This window comes from Perissodus microlepis, chromosome 2 (assembly GCF_051167445.1).
Source record: "Perissodus microlepis isolate ML-2025 ecotype Zambia chromosome 2, ASM5116744v1, whole genome shotgun sequence".
Taxonomy (NCBI): domain Eukaryota; kingdom Metazoa; phylum Chordata; class Actinopteri; order Cichliformes; family Cichlidae; genus Perissodus; species Perissodus microlepis.
The window spans coordinates 18,297,037-18,317,107 of NC_140462.1; the positions used below are offsets into that span (position 1 = coordinate 18,297,037).

The window sequence follows — 20,071 nt, forward strand, 5'->3', positions numbered from 1 at the left end:
GATAAAATGAATATTGATAAAGTTTACCTTTATGTACAGAATCTGAATATCGCAAAATATTTTAAAAAATTGCAATAATATTGTATCGTGCGTTAAGTATTGCGATAATATTGTATCGTGGGATGTATGGTGATTCCCACCTCTATGTACAAGTAATGACTTTGATCCAAAAGCTCAAAACACTTCCAAGCAGTCAGATTCCAACAGTTTTCTTCTGCTCCTGAATGTGTACATCAATGAGACTGCATGTCCTTAATATGGTCATCTCAGGCACACAGCTCAGTCTGCCAGCAGAAGCGCTTTATCCACTTGCAACCATGTAAACCCTTCTGTTTGAGAGGAGAGGAAATGGCAAGGTGCTAAAATGGCTTGTTTCAGACAGTGGATGAACTGAGAGGCTACACAAAGGCCCACTAAGAGAGAGGAAGGGGAAAAGATTTTAAAATGTGAACCATACAAAGCTCCTAGAGCCCAAAAATAAAACACGAGGGTGGAAATTAGCAAAAACAGGCAGGCTTTAAATTGCTGTCGGAAAACACAGGAAAATGTCCTGTGTTTGAGGTTACTTGGGTCATTTGTCTGTCATCTGTTGTTTTCCTAAGTCATCCTAATGGGGGAGAGGAAAACAACAACAACAAAAACAAAAACACAGGCTAATATATGTGGCATTTAAGAAAATCAACACAAATTTAAAATCAATCTGAAATTACATTCACAGCTGGCTGTGTCAAGGTGAAAGAGGTTAATAAAGACCTGTCCCCTCTAAGTACTAAGCTCCACTATGATAATCATAAAAAGACAAGCAACCAAATAGCTCCATCGCCATCACCCTTCACACCTTTAACACAAAAACCACAGTAATGGCTGCCAAAACTTGTAATGAGAGACAAATTAAGGAGAAGGAAGACATTTAAAGGATCTTAGAAACTGAAGAATTAAAACAAACACTAAATTAAAGACAAACGAAGAGAAAAAATGAATCTAGGCCATTGTGATTCTCAACCATTGTGATTTGCACAGTTATAAAAAAAGAATGGATGTGTGCTGCAGAATTGCTACAAAAACAAATGATAAAAAATTATAAACTGTCTAAGTCATGTGGATTAAGGCACAAACATTTGTTGTTCCCAGAAACAGAAACATCTTCACAGCGATGTCAATTCAGCTTTAATAAACGAAGCTTCGGAAGCCTATGGGTGTAATAATAATGGAATGACACTTAATTGCAAATTTACAAAAAACCGAGGGGCAGCACATGCAAAATAATGAGGACATGATTGAGCACAGTTATAAGAGGCTATCACTTACGTTTAATTCAGTCAACCAGTTAACCAAAAGGAACACTAATTTAGAGGCAAGCCCAGAAACAAGACCCAGATTTGTGATTCAACAATAGCACAATTGGACAAGGATGAGATGAAATGATTAGTCAGTTACTCAATCAGTCCACCAACAGGATAAAAGGAGACCATTCTGAACTAATCAATACACATTGTTGAGTTGCAAGAAACAAAATATTTGAACCGTTTTAACAAAACAAGAAATTTAAAGAGACCGTCTTGGGCGCTGAGACACTGGATTTGTAATGTTAACATTAAAAATGGCTGTTTATTTGGCAGCAGACTAGCTGGACTACTACCGTCTAATATTCAAAATATAATCTTTAAGGTAAAAATGGCATTGAGTGATTTTCAGTGCAACTTTTCTTGTGTTTAGAAAACATTAACATTTTTGTATAAATGATGCATATTAAACAGTTTGGTGGAGCTACACGTCACACTAGCAAAAATAGTGTGAACTCATTGAGAGAGCTGAAGGAGAGGTCTCTTTCACTCGGTAGAAACCCCACAGAGAGATTTAGAGAGCACAAGGGTCCTCTTGTGTAAGAAAAACAAAAGATACCTGGGGCTGGGTCCACCCACACATAGCCGCACATCTGTCTGATTGTGTTTACTACGCTTGTCTTTCAGCTTTAGTCTCCATTTTCTCCCAGTGTGGAAAACTGAAATTCACAAACATCTTCCTGTAACACCTCTTTCTTGTACAGTCACATGCATGAGTGCACACGCAACATTGGCCTCTGAGGTTATTCTATTCTCATTCATTTTCCTTCTACCTCTTGTTCTTCTTGATGATGTTCTTTTGATGTTAAACAATCTAGTTCCTGAAGGTTTGTTCAAAGTAATTACATTCTGAGTTGCCCGTCAATCAAGACGCGCAGATTTGATTATGTGAAGCTCCTGGCTATTAATGTCATCCTCCTCTTCCCTCCCCCTTTCTCCTCTCTGATTTCCAGGGTAAACGTCCCTTCTAGCAGAGTCAGCAGTGGGTGGTGGTGGTGGGGGCATAGGCAGCTGCCGTGAGGCAGTGCTGGATAATATTCTTTAATGAGGCGAGCTACCCATGCCACCTGGAACCTTACCAGAGGCCGCCTCGCTCAATTTCTACCAAAAGTCACCCCCTTTACATTTTCATATGAACATCTCAGACTTAATTTCTTTTACTGCAACATTTCTTGTGAGCTGCAAGCTGCAGGATAGAGAGAAACTATCTACTTGCTGTTCATAAAAGTTATTTCATCTCTCTATTAGATTACATCCAAATAGGAATCAGCTCTCTTATGCTGCCCTCCAAAGTCCATTGTCTTCATCTGACGCTTGTATACTCAAATCTCCATAAGAAATCCAGCTTTTAACAATATATAGCCCACAACAGGCAAACACATTTGAAGTAGATTGGTGAGAACGGTCAGAAAAGTCCTATTTCAGCAGCTCTATAAGTACTGTTCTATTTTTTTCCACATGTATTGTATAGTCGAGGTAGGGGAAGGCTTTGCCTCTCCGCTCTGTCCGCCTACGTGCAGCCAAAAACCTCTGGCATCGTACCACTGCTGCTTCTGAGCAGTCAGCAGAAAGGGACACAGCTTTCAGTCCAAGGATTGGAAAACGCTTACGGCAAAGGAATGACTGTCATGTAATGTATTTCCTGATGTTAATCCAGGTGAGCTAATGTGTGAGAACGAGAGAGCCCAGATTCATATCGTATCATATGAGGAGTGCATTTTAAATGAGTAATGAAGCATGACACTAACTTTTTATATATTCCAGTGTGTACAGTGGTGCAGGGGTTTGTGGCAGCTGTGGGGAAAGAAAGAGGATGAGTGGGAAGCAACAGACAAAGGAACGTTTGTTTATTCAGGGAACACTTGTCTGTCCCTGGAGTCTGCTTATATATTCTCCAGAGTGTTTGAGCTTGTGTGTGTATTCATGCAAATATATGTGCATCTAAATTAATTCTGACAAACTTGCAAATACGTGTGTGTGAAGTGTCGAATGCTTTCCTTATGGTGATATGTGTGCGGCCAAGCCAGCATCTGCTGTTAGTCCTACAAATTTTTCTTTTGTCCAAAGAGTAGATTTGTCTCCAAATGTGAGAAACTAAATTAGCTAATCAAAGCCATCATTTGTGTGAAAACAGACATCTACTATAACAATTATTACAGAAGTCTTTTACTCATCTAAAATGGGGTGCGAGTATTGAGCCAGTCAAAAGTTACTGGTTAAGCAAAACAGATTTAACCTTATAGCCAATAACTGGCAATTTGTATTGACCCTGGTAAGAGTTAAAAATGTTACTTGCTATGGTCACTCTAACAGTGTATTCATATTATTGGAAAGAAATTACTGCAATGGTTATTTCTTTGTAACTGGGACTTGATGAGCAAAGCCATATTAATTTTGACCACTGTTTGATCTGAAAGACTATTTATATATAGCATATTTGTATATCTGAATCCATCAACAAAATTCTGAGACCAAGAATAAAAAGAACAACAATTTTACGTATATATATGTGTTTATATTTTTTGTAATGTGGCATCAGGCACCAGCTGTCGGTTGGTGCACATATTAGTTGAATTAGCCAAAATAATCGTTAATTCATATCAAAAACAAACAAACAAAAAAAAAATGCATACTACGGGCTGCTATCAACACATTCAAATACTCAAATCTCTAAAATACAATGCTCAACTTTAGAGCATCTATTATCTGTTCCACACTCCATTATAAAAGAACATGAGATAAAGTCTGTGAAATATAGTGATCCATTACTGGCATTATAAGAAGTGCGAGACACTGAGCGACAAGTAATAATTATAGAATATCTCTCAAAACAGAGCCTAATGACTGTGTATACAAAAATGAAGGCGACTACTTTGACTTTCTGTATCAGAAACAAACAAAGATTAGGAACTTGCGCAGGCTTCAAATCAGACCAATTGCTCTGCAGAATGGCGGTTACAATATACCGTCTTAAATAACTAAAACCATCTTGGGAGGTCTGTATGTAGTGAGCAATGTACAGGAGTAACTCTATAGCCATAAATCTGGTTCTGCTTATAGTCTGGATGTGTGAGACTAAAGGGAATACTTACGAAGGGAGGGGAAATACAAGGTGAAGCCCCTAGGAGGAGGACATGCTGAGGATATCTGTGTCAGATCTCAAAAATCTTGAAACCAGATGTTCTAGTTACTGTTTGCAACATCTGTTCCATTATCACAGTTTTCACTTTTTTAGCTTTGTGAATGTTAAAGATATCAACTTATCCATGAGCATTCAACTCAGACGATTGCACCATGTAATGTAACCAGTTGTATTACTGCTGTTTATAAGAACAAAAATAACCAGATTAACAACTTGAGCTTTTTTGTTTTTGACTACAACCTCCCCCTCTAAAATTCCCATGGCACTTTCAAACACTGGATCACTCACCATAATGTTGGGGGAAGACTGACTGTCAAACTCCATTACCTCTGAGTCTGAGTCTTCTGAATTCCTGATAAAATAAAAGGTTTCACCTCACTATTTGAACTGCTGGTATTCTACATACTAGATCACACTGCACACAGTCAGCAGAATAGCACGACTTCACTAAAAGTGACACTGTTAGAGTTCAGGACCATACACTCCAATCAATATTTCCTACAGAGATACAATAGATCCCACCTTCGCTGTCACACGTGGGTCAGATTCTTTACATTCAATTGTCCTGAAGTCTGGCCTTCCGATCAATAGAGTTTGCCATTTGTACTGGATGTGTGTTTCCTCCCCTGCTGAGATGCAATTTGCCCTGCTGCCTCTTCTCCTCAGATGATTTGTGTTATTTGCTTCCAGGACTATTGTACTTCTCTGCTGAGCTGTGTGGAAAAGCTAGGCCTTGTCAACAACCTTCTGTACTAGTAGGCTCCAAGCTATCATGTTCATTTACCCTTTACACTAAAACCCACCACACCTAGCTGGTACCTTGGGGATTCAATGTGGCTGTAATGTGAATAACTACTTCTTTGGCTTATTTTATTAGACCTACTGAACTAATATTAGCACAATGGCATAAGTTACAACATCTACTGCATATGTGCATGTGTCTGGTTTTCTAGTCTCTGGTTTCTTTCTGTCCTCTGCTCTTTTTTGGGGGGTGGGTGAGAGTTTTCTTAAATATCTCAAGCTGATGCTGGTCTGCACAATTCAATGTAATTTACATAAGCCAGAATAACACTCCTTCCATCAATGCAGCAGGCTGTAGTTTGACATTTCTTAAACTAGGCTACTTATGGTGCACTGTTAGTTCATGGCGCTGAACTCGTCAACTAGTGTTTCTTTTCAAAGTATTCTTTTCAAGTACTACTTTGTGCACATTTAAAGATGGTAATCAGTTACTACAACCCAATTCCTGAAGAAAAAGGAAAAAAAAAATCAAAGCTCAGCATGCTGATTTTACAGAGGGCAGTTTTGAGTGTAATTTTTCTTTTTTAAATCCAATACTTGGATGAGAAGACATCCACAAAATCCCTTTTAAACAGGAAATCAAAGAGTATGAAACCCCTGAACAGCAAGCGGATCCCTCCTGTAGGACATGCATGAATGCAACAGATATATTCATTTATTCAGAATTGACAGAAGCAGCAACAGTATGGGGGGCACTGAATTAGGTAGGTAAATACAGTGCAAACAAAAGGAAAAAAAAATCAATCACAAAAGCCTTCAAGCAACTTCTAGGAACCATCCAGCACCAGTTGGAAGCAGACCACAAAAATCCTCTGCAGCATAAAGATCATAAATCATACAGTATGTACAACCTCACGCCTATTGCCTGAGTCCAGTCTCTCTCTCTGTGTAACACAAACACATATCACAAAACTTTCTAATATACATAAACATTACCCAGTCCATCTACAGAAATAAAACTGTCATCATTGTAGATGTGCACTAGACTTTGAGAGGCTGCAGAGAGTTGAAGGCTATGCCCACAGAAGTCTGTTTATCCAGCTGTCTGTCTGGATAAACCCACTTGGCTGGAGGCAGGGAAAGACTCTACAGTGTAGAAATACATTCTGGGCTCACAGTGGATGAAACAGAGGCAGACTTTAATGTCTCGGGAAAGTGGGCTGGCACAGGCAGTCCCTTTTAATGAATGAACCTAGAACAGACATAAAAATCTCACATAACTCTACATGCAGGAAACATATGACAAAGTGTACTCGTGCAGAAATGCCATCAAAAATCAAAGACAGTCAAAAAGACCGAGAGAGTGTTCCTCCCCATTGGTTAGAGGTGAAAATAAAAGGAAAAAAAGATGATGTACAGTCATGATGGGGAATCAATAACTAATCCACCTGGATTTCTTCAAAGGCAAAGGTGCCCTGGCAACAAATGCTGCATGACAGCATAAGTCTTTGATGAGTGTGTGTGCCTCCCGCTTCGTGTTCAGAGATTTCATAGGAGTTCATAATGAAATGGAAGAATCTAAATTTACCAAAAGAAACCTCTACGACAGAACCGAACAGTTTATGAAAGCTGAATGCACATATGTATAGTGGCTAACCTTGAGCTATTTTGTCCTACTGAGATATTGCACACTGCTAAAACAGGCAAACAAGATGGTTGTGCTCAAGTGGATCCACTTGCATGTTTTTTTTCATGCTTTTCAACAAGTTTGAAATTAGTGGAAAATGCACTGGAGGAAAATGTAAAACTCCTTCTGACTGGAGACAGATGATAAGACAATTTGCACATTTCAATATTTACATATAATTATTTTTGTGGTGTTTATCTGGTTGAGAAAGCATCAATTTCTATTTTTGTACAGCCTGCTGACAGAATACTATAAAGTTAGTTGTCAGCTGTGTATTTTTTTTTTTTAAATAGGGTTTAAGTCCAGATGTTCATTGCAGAGTAATTGAATAAAGTCTGAGTGTTTAAGAATTTACTGGGATGAACTCAGTTCATAAAGAGCAGATGAACAGCAGATTTTCTGATTTGGCTCAACCCATCACCCTTCTGAAATTTCTTCTGCCATCTAATGTTTCACTCTAATCTGTCATGGTCCTGGGTCGAGTGACCCAGTGTTTGAGTTTTATGTATCTTTTGTATTTATTTGTGCCTTAGCTTAGTTCACCTAGTTAATTTCTAGGTTGCTGTTTAGTCTTGTTGTCTCCCCCTGTACTAAGTCTCCCTGGTTCATGCGTCATGTCTGCGTGGTTATGTTTAGTTCATGTCATGTCTAATATCCATGTTTCCTGTTTTACTCTGAAAGTCTGTATTCAATGTCAGTGTATTTAGTTTCACCTCTCCTGTCATTAGGTTCATGTGTGTCAGCTGTGCTCCCATGTGTGGCCACTTCCCCTGATCATCCCTCATGTGTATTTAGTCTCGGTGTTTCATGTAGTCTGTGTCGCGTCGTCTGTGTTCCCACCCTCCATGTTGTCACAATCAGTCTTAGTATTCATAGTTACGGTTTCCTGTGTCTTCATAGTTTTTCCTAGTTATACCTTCCCAGTTTAGTCATAGTTTAGTTTGTCACTGCGTTTCTACCTTGTCTGCACTCCTTGTCACCAGCCACAATAAAGGCTCGCTTTCAGTTAAGTTTACTCCAGTCTACTCTTGTGTGTTCGCACCTGGGTCCACCACACACACCACCGCACGGTCTGCCTCCTCAAATCGTGACATAATCTAGATTTAAATGCTTTGAAAACTGAAGTTAAACCCACCACATGGCATTTGCCTGATGAAAACTCTTCTTAAGGTCGCGTGGGTGTGAACAAACAACACTTGACCAACATCTTCACTCCCTTGCTGGTTTATTGCACCTCTTGGAGTGGAATAAATTACACCTCCCTCTCTCAGCTCCATCAACCTCCATCAACATGATACTGCATGAAGTCAGTCAGCTCGCATTAAAGGCAATCAAAATGTCAACATGCAAGCTATAATACAGCTAAAATTATTTTAATATTAAATGATGGAAAAATTCCTTTCTTGAAAGCATTATTGTAGAAGTCACACCCATGATTGCCTAACCAGTAAGAATGTGGTTGGATGAAAGCACATTGATCAAACCATTGATCAAGCCTGGTAAAATATATCTAAGAACCGTACTTAAGTGTAATTAGCTACTTCCAGTTATACACTACCACCGATCTTTTATGATGGAGCTGAACTGAGGCATAAGTCTAATGAGACAGCAGAAAACATCTGTGTGGGTGTGTCGGCCTCGAAGCCATTCTTTCATACACACGCACACACCGTTTTCCTTCTTACCACATCAAAATCAGGTTGTAAGATCGACCTGAGGCAAATTTGTCTGAGGGTCTGACTAAGTTTAAAAGCAGTTTAATTGGCCTTTCTCACAGCAGACATTTTCCTTGGACACACACAGGTGTGGCTAATAACACTAATTGCTGCATTCCATTTACAGGTGCGAGTTTCACGGATCTCATATTGTGCACCCTGGATTACTGGTACGGGCACCATTAGTGTTTTAGTTGTGTGCCTTTTCTGCAATGAATTTAAATTACTGCTCTGAAAAGGTCTTCAACTGCTGCAAATAAAGTTCAAAGAGAGAATCTCTGTAGGGGGCCATCAGTCCGCTTCACACATACACTTCAGTTGCAATATAGACTCTTGAAAAGATGTGTTTATGTCCACCTTCCAGCATTGGTCTTCATCTCAAATCTGTGTTGTTTATTCTGACTGAACCAGAGTCTGGTTTGTTTCCCCCTTGAACTGATTTGTTTGGGGAAGATCTTAAAACTGCATTCGTAGCTGGATGTTGACCAAAATGACCACCAAGTACACCAACTGAAAGGTGTACTTTGCCAGTTTAGGCTGAAAAGCTACCAAAGGTGGGTATGTTTTGCAGAAAATACAAACCTTATACAGTCAGTCTTCCAGCAGCTAGCTGGAAAATGAATTAAGGGCTGACCTTCTCTGTAAGCAAGTACATTGCTCTCTTGCCATTTGGTTGGACAGAACTGTCTTCAAGACCTCATTCCTGTGTTTACTTTCCTGATGCTGCCCCAGACACAGAAGGAACCAATAAGCAAAATGAATGTTTTTTTGGCTGACTCCGTAAACAGAAATCAAATCAAGGAAACATGTATTTTTCATTCTTAGTTAGCAATATGGAACTTGTCTGGGATGGTCAGATCAGTGTTAAAACTTTCAAATAGGCAAAATCTGTCTGGTTTCCATCTTTATGACACTTTTTTGGTGTCACTTCTGACTTCTCTTTTTCTTTACTGGAAAGACTTCTACTATATTTGAAATACGCAATGCCTGCGTCTGTGTGTGTTTCCCTTAATATTTCCCAAGGAGTGCATTTGGAAGACAGTTCGCCTCCAAGTGCATGCGCACGCACGCACGCACGCACACACACACACACAAGCCTGGCATATTTCAAATATGAAAGTGCATTTCAGCTAAGAAGTGGGAAGTGATTTATAAAAGGCTTTAGGGAAAGGCTTTCAACTGAGAAGAGAGAAAAGACATGGCAGAATAACTCTTCAGAGATGGAGAGTGGGAGGTTGCTGCTGAACCTAATGTTATAGATAGCAAAGCAATCGGTAAGGCTGGATATTTTAGCGGTAGATCAGGACACAGTAGCTCACCTGGCGCATACAAAATGCACTTTGAGGTTGTAAGAGTGTGGGATAATTGAGCAAATAAATGAAATTTCACTGTTCTAATCCCCAAAACGGAGTGGTTCCAAACAGTTGAAGCAGCTGCTTTTAAACCAATGACTGATTTTTTGTCTTTGCTTGGTGCTGAGCGATAATGCAGCAGATATAATACAATACATGCCTTTAGAGCTGATACTGGTGTATTTCATTAAAATAAAGGGAAAAACTATGAAAACATGCGTGAATGTTCTTGTTTGATAAGCTGATACAGGTGTTTTGTTTTGTGTCCTAAGGACTAGTTCGGTAATAGTGTTTCATATGCATCCTTTAATGCATTTAATTAATGGAAAGCAGAGCGTACAGAAGGCTATCGGTGTCAGCGTGTACACGAATATATAGGCATATGTGAACCATTTTATCAGTACACTACAGCCACCTGAAAAGGCTGCAAGGAAACGTTAACTTGCTAAAGGTGGAAGACAAAGAATGACTGATTACAAGTAAACTCAGCATACATTTGTTTTTTTAACAGTTCTTTTATAACTTGCATGAAGCACAGAGTTTGAAAACAAAAAAAGCTCCTTTTAACTGATCCTAGTGGGACTGAGTCATATCAGCATCTGTCAGACAGACTTTGCTTGTGTGTATGCCATTTTGAAACAGATTACCAGCCTGCAATCCCATCTTGGTGACTCAGCTCATCCCGTTTAAAAAAAAGAAAAGGAAAGAAAAAAAAGAAAGAAATATGCTTACTCTAAAATGACCAGTGTAGCCACACTGATGACAATCCACTTTGCTCCACAGCAGCAGTCAATCCACACTTGACAATGCAGTCAAAGAAAAAGAGCTACAAATCCACAAAGGCCCCACTTCACACATGAAATGTCATCTTTTTTGTTCTTACAATGACATTAAAATGCTGTGCTTGAGATGCTTTGGTGGCAAACTCCAGGTAAAAATTTTTTTTTCCTGAATGCACTGCTTTCATATAGCACTTTCCTTCCACTTAAAACGCTGTTGCCCATTGGCACTAGGGCTGCCACGATTAGTCGACTAGTCACGATTACGTCGACTATTAAAATCGTCGACGACTAATTTAATAGTCGACGCCTCGTTTGAGGCTTTGTAAGATCCCAAAAGATGCAGGAATAAGTAGCAGGATTTAAGAGTGTAATAACGGACTGAAACAGAAGATGGCAGCACTGCATGTACAAGGATGCCAGCTGCCGTTAAACCCAGAAGAAGAAGAAGAAGAAGCTGTATCCCAGAATCCATAGCGTCCTGCTCAGTTGTCAACAATGGCGGCAGCTAGTTAGTTTTAATGTTACTCTTATTATTCTTTCTGGGTCACAAAATAAACGTTTAACATATTTTCAGGCGAGAATGTAGCTGTGTAAACATCAAATACCTGCTCAGTTTATCAAGACACCACATATTTTCAAAAGCGCTCCGACGTTTTCGGAGACGTCTGTTACCCACTAGCTCGATAGCTAGCCGGGGGCAAGGCTCACTAGAGCCCGTGAGAACACCGGACTCCTGGCAAATCGTTTTCAAACCCACCGTTGTCTTTCGCTACTCAGGTTAAACATTATATATAAGTCACTTAGATAACTTAAAAATTATATTGTTTGGCTTTTTTTAGTGTTTTATTTGTTCCTGAGTAAATCGGTTTGGCTGAGATTAAAGTTATAGTTTTTACACAGCTGAATAAAAGTCAAGCAGACAACTGATTATCAGAAGTGCCAGATATATATTATATAAAATATGATATATTTTAGATAGCAAGGAGTTTATTAAACTTCACCGAAACAATCTGCAAACTTCATTAAATTTAATAAACTGTCATCTTGTCTTTATTTTTAGTTTAAACACTTAAAGCTGTAAGCTAATTATAGTTATATAAGAGCAGATGCTGCTGGTGCAATAAGCTGTACATTGTATGTCCAATGGATGCATGATCTGATTAGTCGACTATCAAAATAATCATTTGTGGCAGCCCTAATTGGCACATACGTGAATACATCAGTTTGACGATCCCACACACTTAAACACTGATGACACTTCCACAAGAAGAAGCTGGAAATCTGACCAGTGAACATCTGATTACAGGTCGGTTCCATCTCCGAGGTACAGCCACCTACACGCTGCCTTTTGTTCTCCAATTTGGTTTAATAATCTCATTATTTTTCCTGTCTTTAAAAGGAAAACAACCAGAAGAAAAATACTGTAGCCATGATGAATAAAATAATTATCAAGGGAATGGATTAACAACTAGAGCTACATTTCTGAAGCGAGCACTTCAACATAAATCACCATTTTAGATGAGAAGAAATCAGGTAATTATGCCAACAACGCAACTGCAATAAATGCAATAATTCAATTCAACAAAACCAAACATACTTGGTGTTGGGTAACCAATATCTGGGAACTGCAGACAGCAAAATGATGTTTCCAGCATGTGTAAAATCAAACTCTGATGCAATTCAACTGTGTTATATGAGGACAACTCCTCCCATATTCATATTTCATGCTACAGAGTTACATTTTCAACACAAGATTGGTTCTTATATGGAGAAATCTGGTACCTGGCATGAGTGGCTGTCCAGTTATTCCCATGGGAGGCATCCCCAGGTTATTCATAGCTGTCGCCCAGGCGTTGGGGTCTGACATCGGCATTGTAATCGAGTTGGAGTCCATTGTCATGTTGCAGATGCCTTCTGCAAAAGGACAAACACACACAAAAAGGGATAGGGAAAAGCGTCAGTATCAATCAAGTGACTTTTAAATCACCATGACAAAAGGGTAATGGCAGAAGAAGAGCCATGTTGTGGTGAAGACCGAGGTAAACGACTGTTTTTAAGTGTGCAGTGCTGTCGTGGCATGTCTAGTTGCCAAATTGTTGCTTTAAGTCTGTGTTCTGTCTGAGGCGCGGAGAGGCGAGGCGAGGCTACTGTGACCCTGCAGTCAGTCTGACCACAGTGATTTCAGCAGCACTGTCACAGAGAATCTATTTTTCCTCGTGTTGTCGTTTGTTCAGTTGGTGCACAGAGGTTCAACAGCCTGGCCTTTTGACACATTCTGCCTCTGTGAGTGTGCTGAAATGGCGCCAGATGCCTTAGAAAGGCACGAGAAGGATGGGGGGGAGACTCGTACATATCAACACAAAAATGTACACCAATAAGTTCCCCAATGAAAGATCAGAGCTTTCTTTTGCAACCAGAGTAAGAAAATAATAAAGCGTAAAACAAGATTATCAAGGCGAGGAGCATAAATCCTGATTCTATCACACATTCGCCAGGCAGTCTGCTACTTAACCTTGAAAAGCTGAAAAATCTCCAACTTAGAAGGACAAATATGCACATTTCATCTCAAACAGACAACTCCAGATCCATGGTTTTGCTTCCAAGTGTTGCATAATAAAGCAAGCATATTCTGGTCACCATAATAAAAAAAGTCAACATGAACACATAAACCAGGGACGTATTCTCTCCATCTGCAGTCTATCCAAGAGCCCTAAATGCTTCTGAATTCTATCCTGTGGTTGACCTTTTTCTTTCTGACAGACCTGTAAGTCGCTGTGACTGCAGCATGAATGCTCTTCTTTCCTGATGCCAAATCCAACACTCCTAATAATGAGAAGAGCTGTACCCTGCACATACTTCACACCTCAGAAGGTCTGTGACAGAGCTGACTGTGGTGCTAACTGTCTGCTCTGCGTGCACGAATGTGTGTGTCTGACGAACAACAACTGCTATATTGGTATTCCTGGTGTTCAGACACAGCTGGGAATGTGGAATAATGCCGTGTGCCTCTTTGCTTTCCTCTCAGAGCTGCTAATTTCAGAGCCGTCTGCTGTCGCTGCCATAGAGAGGCCTGATAAAACCCACATTGTGTGTGTCGCTGTGATAATGCTGCTGACGAGGACTTCACAGGCTTGTTAACTAACACAACCCTATTAACTGGGGACACTTTTGAGGCGTTAGAATAAAGGAAGAGAAGAGTGGCTGTGAGCTCTGGTGAACAGCTGTGCTGCAGTTTACAGTACAGAAACCTACAGTGCTAACACAAACACACACCCAGGGCTGACAGGTGACAGCCTCAATTGAACAGAGTCCTCTTGCCTGGTTAAATAAAAACTAGCTTACAGCGGACAACATGGTCTTTTTCTGATCTTTTCCAATTGTAAAACCATACAGACGCAGACTGTTACAGACTCAGTGGTAGTCTTTTCTGAGTTTCCTGTGATGGGTGGGGCTTTGAACAAGAGGGGAGAACTGCAGGAGGGCTTTCATTTTTTTTCTAGATGTTTTTTTTGCCCAACACTCTAAAAAGTACTTTTAAATCCTCACTAAATGTCAGTGTACTTCTTGATTGTGGTCCTCACATTCAAACTATCATGCATTTGACTAGTTAGGTCAAAGAAGTTAAAGTATCAAGTGGCAGGTCAAGTAAATTCAGCTACATTAGCCTGTTCCAGTCTTTTGCTACCCATCCTGCATCGAACCACCCTGCTATCCACTGTCTCGGAGACATACACTCTGTCCTTCATAAATCAATTATATTTTTCTGACTTGCATCCCCTGTATGTCAATATTTAAAGGAATTTTAATTTTGTTATGACCCTAAGGACAGGCCTTGGCTCCCCCTAAAGCAATCATCCTAAACCATCGCATTGATGTAAGTGATCTTCAGGGAGAAACGGCAAACAACTGCTGAAGGATCAACACAGGGAGACACACATGTGTAAGCACACACCAAGAAACAGATAAACACAGTGCACAAGTTCACCTTGGCAGAAAAGAGGAAAGGGAGCCTGGGATGATGGAGCCAATAACAGAATCAATGTTGGTAAATATTTTTAACTGAAAACATGGATTAGAGCACTTTGCTTTGCAGCCAATTGTCTGCATGGAATAAAAAGTGCCTAAATAACTCACAGAATTTAAGAGTATTCATCAAGGTCAAATGACTTTAAAGGGAAAACTTATAGCAACTTATATATAGTTTCAGCTCTTAGCTTAAGTAACATGTGTGCACCACATAAAGTTGAACATTTAATATCTAGGATGACACAAATGAAGATCCCTGTGCCTAATATACCGAGTCCAGTTACGAGTGTCTAGCTTCAAAGACAGCAAGGCCTATTCACAGCATGTCCCCATTACTGTCTTCCAAAGTAGTGACATCTTATCTGATTTGATTATTAATCACTAAATTAGTATCCAAAAAGGTCCAAAATTCACAGCAACAGCTTGAACAACTCAGATGAAAATTGGGAAGGTCAAATTTCAAAAAAGCTATTTTCTTTTACTTTTACTGCATACAAATGATTAACAATCGCTTTGTATTCTTACTGATTTGTTAAGCAGCAAAACTCAAAATGATGACTGCATGATAACAGTAACAAATACTAATGGACATGCTGTGAAAAGACCAACATGTGTGCAACTCCACATCAGTATGACACATGTCTGTATTACGGATTTTGCCAGTGGCAATTAGAGCAATAGCGATTTTGATTCAGCCGGGGTCCACCCGTTCCAAGTCTTTCCTGACACTGTGACCAGCTTTTAGCTTCGCTAAAAGGTCCCCCAGGAGGCAGATAGGAAATTAAGTCATTTAAAGGCCCATTGGCCGTAAGCCCCAACAGCAGGCACAGGGACGCTGGGGGCCATTTAGTCTAAAATGCACACGGTTTTAACAGCTAACTACAGGTTTATTACAGCCCCTAGAGAGTGAATTCAAGAGGGAGCATAAAAGATACGGAGCAGAGACAAAAAACAGAAAGAACAGGTCACTTAATAGATGTGATGCTGACGAGACAAAACGATGGAAGAGTAAAGTAGAAAATGGAACCGAACTTCAACATTGCACTAAATAAAGCACAGAGGACTGATGATAGTCATTACCACAAAGTAGGAACAGCAAAAACCTACAATCATGTATTATATTATTCCATTGCTGAACACAAAGTGGTTGAGCTGACAGATAAGCACATTTAAAGTTCACTGCATGTCCTCCAACCAAATGAAAAACGAATACCCCAAACATTTGTTCCAGACTATGTTCTGACTTGTTAGTTTCAGGCAAAACATTGGAAGAGAAATCTGCCACTTTCCATCAAGAATCATGAGTACAGTAACATACATTTAAAAGGAAAGAAAAAATGACTGACCTAGATGCCTTTAATGCAGAAGACGCAATGTGCAGAACAACTGATACATCTTTAACCTAAACCTCTCCCGAAGTCTCCTGAGGTCTCTGTGTTTATCTGCAACTGTCTCTGAGTATGTGAGATAAATAATAAAAAAACTACTTCATATGTGAAAAATACTTAGAGCCTAAAACCACGAAGATCAGACTTACGCAATAGTAGAAAATCTCCTTTTGAGGACAATTTGTATGACTTTGTCTTTGATAAATTATGAAAACCTTCTCAAAACGGATAAATCGGTTCATAAAGATCACTATTTTTTCAATTACTTACGTGACTAACATACACAGGCACATATACGTACAGAGTGTGTGTGTTTAATAATGCATGACTGCCCTTCTTTCTGCGTCTTTGATCTGTTAATTATGATAAAACTAGTAGGGGTCTGGTGATTAGTGGTAGCAAAGGCAAAAATGCCCAGAGTGTTATACTGCACTACGTCTCACTTAGGACCAAAAAAAGAGGACAACAAAGTGAAGATGTAAAGATGACAGACAAGGCCTGAAGACAGTCTGGCCTCATGGGGGGGAAAAACGGGGTAAGAAACTCCCTGTGCTGTTTCACTTTCAATCACCTCAGTGTTTCTGATACATAAAATCATCAATGAGAGTGGAGTGCTGAGAGAGAATCTCAGATTTTCAGATCTGTTAGGTTAGTTTGACATTGTAATCACTTAGCACTGCTGGTGATGTCAAGACAGATATTTTTTGTGACTTCTTATCCAACTTTTTCTTTCAGCATATTGCACTTGTGTCCATGACTTTTCCCCAGACATTAGCTTTATTTGAAGAAAAATAAGGGGAAATATTATTTTTTTTTAGATTTTACAGCAAACCGTGTTAAATACAGAAGCTGTCTGTCAAATAGCTGACTACAAACTACAAGATTCATGGTTCTGTACGGTGACGTAGGAAGAAATTTCATCACCCGGCAAATGTGAATAAGAGGCAACCTCAGGCATTGTTTATTGTACAGAGGGCTAAACAGGGCAGAGCCTAAAAATTTTAACCATAATGCAGTGCTGCTGAAAATAGGTGTTACAAAATACTCCCAGCAACTGACTGCAAATAAATTCATTGCAATTTGATGGTTGAGAGTGTATCTTTGTGTCCAACAGGTGACTGTGGGTTTAGTGAGTTGGTGGCAGCGGAGGTTGTCAAATCAAATTACGGACTCTAAAATTGGATTGGAAAAACTAACCCCAACACCAATTCTCAGCAGAGGTGAAATTCGAGCTCCACAAAAAAAATACTAAGAGACCAATGCATATCTAATGACTAATGCATAATGTATATTATAGTCCAATCAAGCGCTCACGCTTATAAAGACTCCACTGCTTAATCAAAGTGCAGAAAATACTACTTTCTCTACAGAATTTTTAAATAAAAAGGCATTTCCTTATAAAAATGTGCCAATTTTTAACTGATAAAGGAAAACGGGTTCATTGTTCATTACAAACCACATGAAACTGTCCCCACAAAGCAAAGCAAAAACAGTCAAACTGCAACACTCTTATGTACTGATGCTGCATAGATTTTTCCTTTTAATAAACTGCTTCTTTTATATAATATCTGTAAGACTACGAAGCGTTGATCATGCGCTGACCCATAATAACGTAAGAATCACAGTTCAATATTTTCATTCTAGCTATGAATTACTGTTATTGTACCACTGCGAGCACACTAGTGAGAGCAAAGACTCAACAAAAGCTGCTATTGTTGCTAATATGTTTGTAATAAAAATGATAAAACCCATGCTTTAATTCGCTCATCCCAACAAGTCATCCACGCTGAGAGTAACTGGATAATACTGCTGACATAATAAACCAACAAATTACTGCTGCTCTCTCATGACTCCAACAAGCTTTGCTCAGCAAGTACAGCTAAATGCCTAATTTCAATTCCCCAAATGAGTTTCATCGCTGGATTTGAAATGGCTCAATGCTGCTGTTGTGTCTTTTAAGAAAATATTGCATGATTAGACTGCGCTATGAAGCAAAGATGCCACACTAGCGCACATCGGGGGGGTTGAAGAGCCATAAACCCACAATATGACAAGTGGCAATGACTGAGAAACAAACAGACACGGTGATGCACAGTGGACATCAGCATTTATCTCACTAAAAGAGGTCTTTCTGAAGACTTCAGTGATAGGCATATTACTTATAGTAAACAACTTCAATGTCTACTTCCTTATCTGGAGCTATTTTTATACAAATAGAGCAGAGGCCCTTGTGTTTGTGTCAATGTTGTCAAGGAGAAACATCCGTTCCTGGACAGGAGCATGGCTCTTCCCCTCCTTATCGGGTTGAGAGAGGTGACAGACAAGAACAGATTACTCCGACATCTCGGGGTGGGGTAAGAGGGATGGGAGATAAAAAGCATGAAAGAGAGAAAAAGAGAGATCACAAACAGAGTTGAAACCTGACCACATCAATATTATCAAGGTATTCTCAATAATGCGATGGGGACTGGGGCTGGGGACTCTATCGGATGCTTGTAAAGTATCGTATGTCTCTAAAGCTGGTGCTTGGTAAGGAAATCAATGAAGACTCTCTTCCACATTTTCTTTGGAGGTTCCTGAAATTTACTGGTTTGCATTGTTGGATGAAATTGTGCAAAAGCTCCAAACTCACAATGCAGTTTCCTGCAGTGTTTTCCCCACATACACATGTGATTCTGAACATTTTGGTTGGTCAAAATATGAAGTTTTATGCTAAGATGATACCGGTGGATGCATCTGTACACCACCCAGCAAAACAAGCTTCAACTTAAAGAGCTGCACAATCAATTCTGTTGCAGAATCTTTGCTACATCGGCTTCAGCCCTGGTAAGCAACAGCAGGCAAATGATTTAGTTGTTGCTTCCTCCCAATGCTTTTGGGATCTGCCTCTTCTCCCATACAATCCCCTTGACTGCTAGCTCCTTAATTACTGCAACACAAAACAATATCTGCTGTCCAATAAATATCAGACTTCTGAAGAGCCTGAAATAAATCAGAAACCATAATGCTGGCAAACATTTACAAACAGCTGCAGAACAATTCCATATCAAAGTTACCCAGGTCTGCTGCTGTAATGGTCTACTTGCCCAGTTCTTACTGAAACTAACATTTTTCCTATGTATTGACTAATGACAACTCTATGAAGGAAAACTTAAAAGCACTAGACAAAAAGTTTGGGCAAATAATACATTTTAGCTGGAAGGGTGCTGACCCCATGAAGCGGCCTTGGATTAGGGTAGAAAGTGGATAAACGGATGGATTTATGGATGGCTGGGAATAAATACAACAATCAAGTTTTTCCCCTTCCTCCTCTGCCATATACCACTCAGAAGAAGTTATTCTTTGGCAAAACATCAAATGCATTGTGTTACTTTGGAAGTTAACGCACAATCGATTATTCAGAATCTCTTTAATCATCACAACTGAAAACATCCTTAGCTGAAATATTGCTGGAAGCAGAAGAAGTGCTGCAGGCCTGACAGGATGCAGGAGTAAACTAATTGTAGGACTGACTTTAATGATGAAACAAAAACAGCTGTTACTAATCTGTCGGAATGATGAGCTCTGAAAGACAGGAAGTCACTTTAATGAACATATCTACAGAAAAAGCCAATATTGTTCTGTCCACACTGACAACAGTGTGGATTTGCCCAATTACAGAAAAGCAGATTATTTTCCTGTATTTCTGTCACACCTGGGACAAAAACACGAGACAGCTGGGAAATCTGTGAGACTAACATTAGGAATGGAAGTAGGGCTGTGTCTTCTTTTTCATTTCTTGGCCTATTAATTTGAACATGCACAATGAATCACTGACGCGATATATAATGTAAAACTCTATTGCCAGCTTATTAATTTAAACATGAACAATGAACCAGTGAAGCACTACATTAAA

General features: G+C 39.5%; 1 protein-coding gene across 4 annotated transcripts in view; it reads right to left on the reverse strand.

Moving 5' to 3' along the window:
* The window catches only part of enox2 (ecto-NOX disulfide-thiol exchanger 2), a 191,027-nt gene that overhangs the window by 51,012 nt on the left and 119,944 nt on the right, over nt 1–20,071 (reverse strand). For all 4 annotated transcript variants that reach the window (XM_084951687.1, XM_084951705.1, XM_084951697.1 and 1 more), the window contains one exon: nt 12,545–12,676. In XM_084951687.1, coding sequence (XP_084807813.1) covers nt 12,545–12,676 — 132 coding nt within the window. The remainder of the gene's footprint in view (nt 1–12,544; nt 12,677–20,071) is intronic.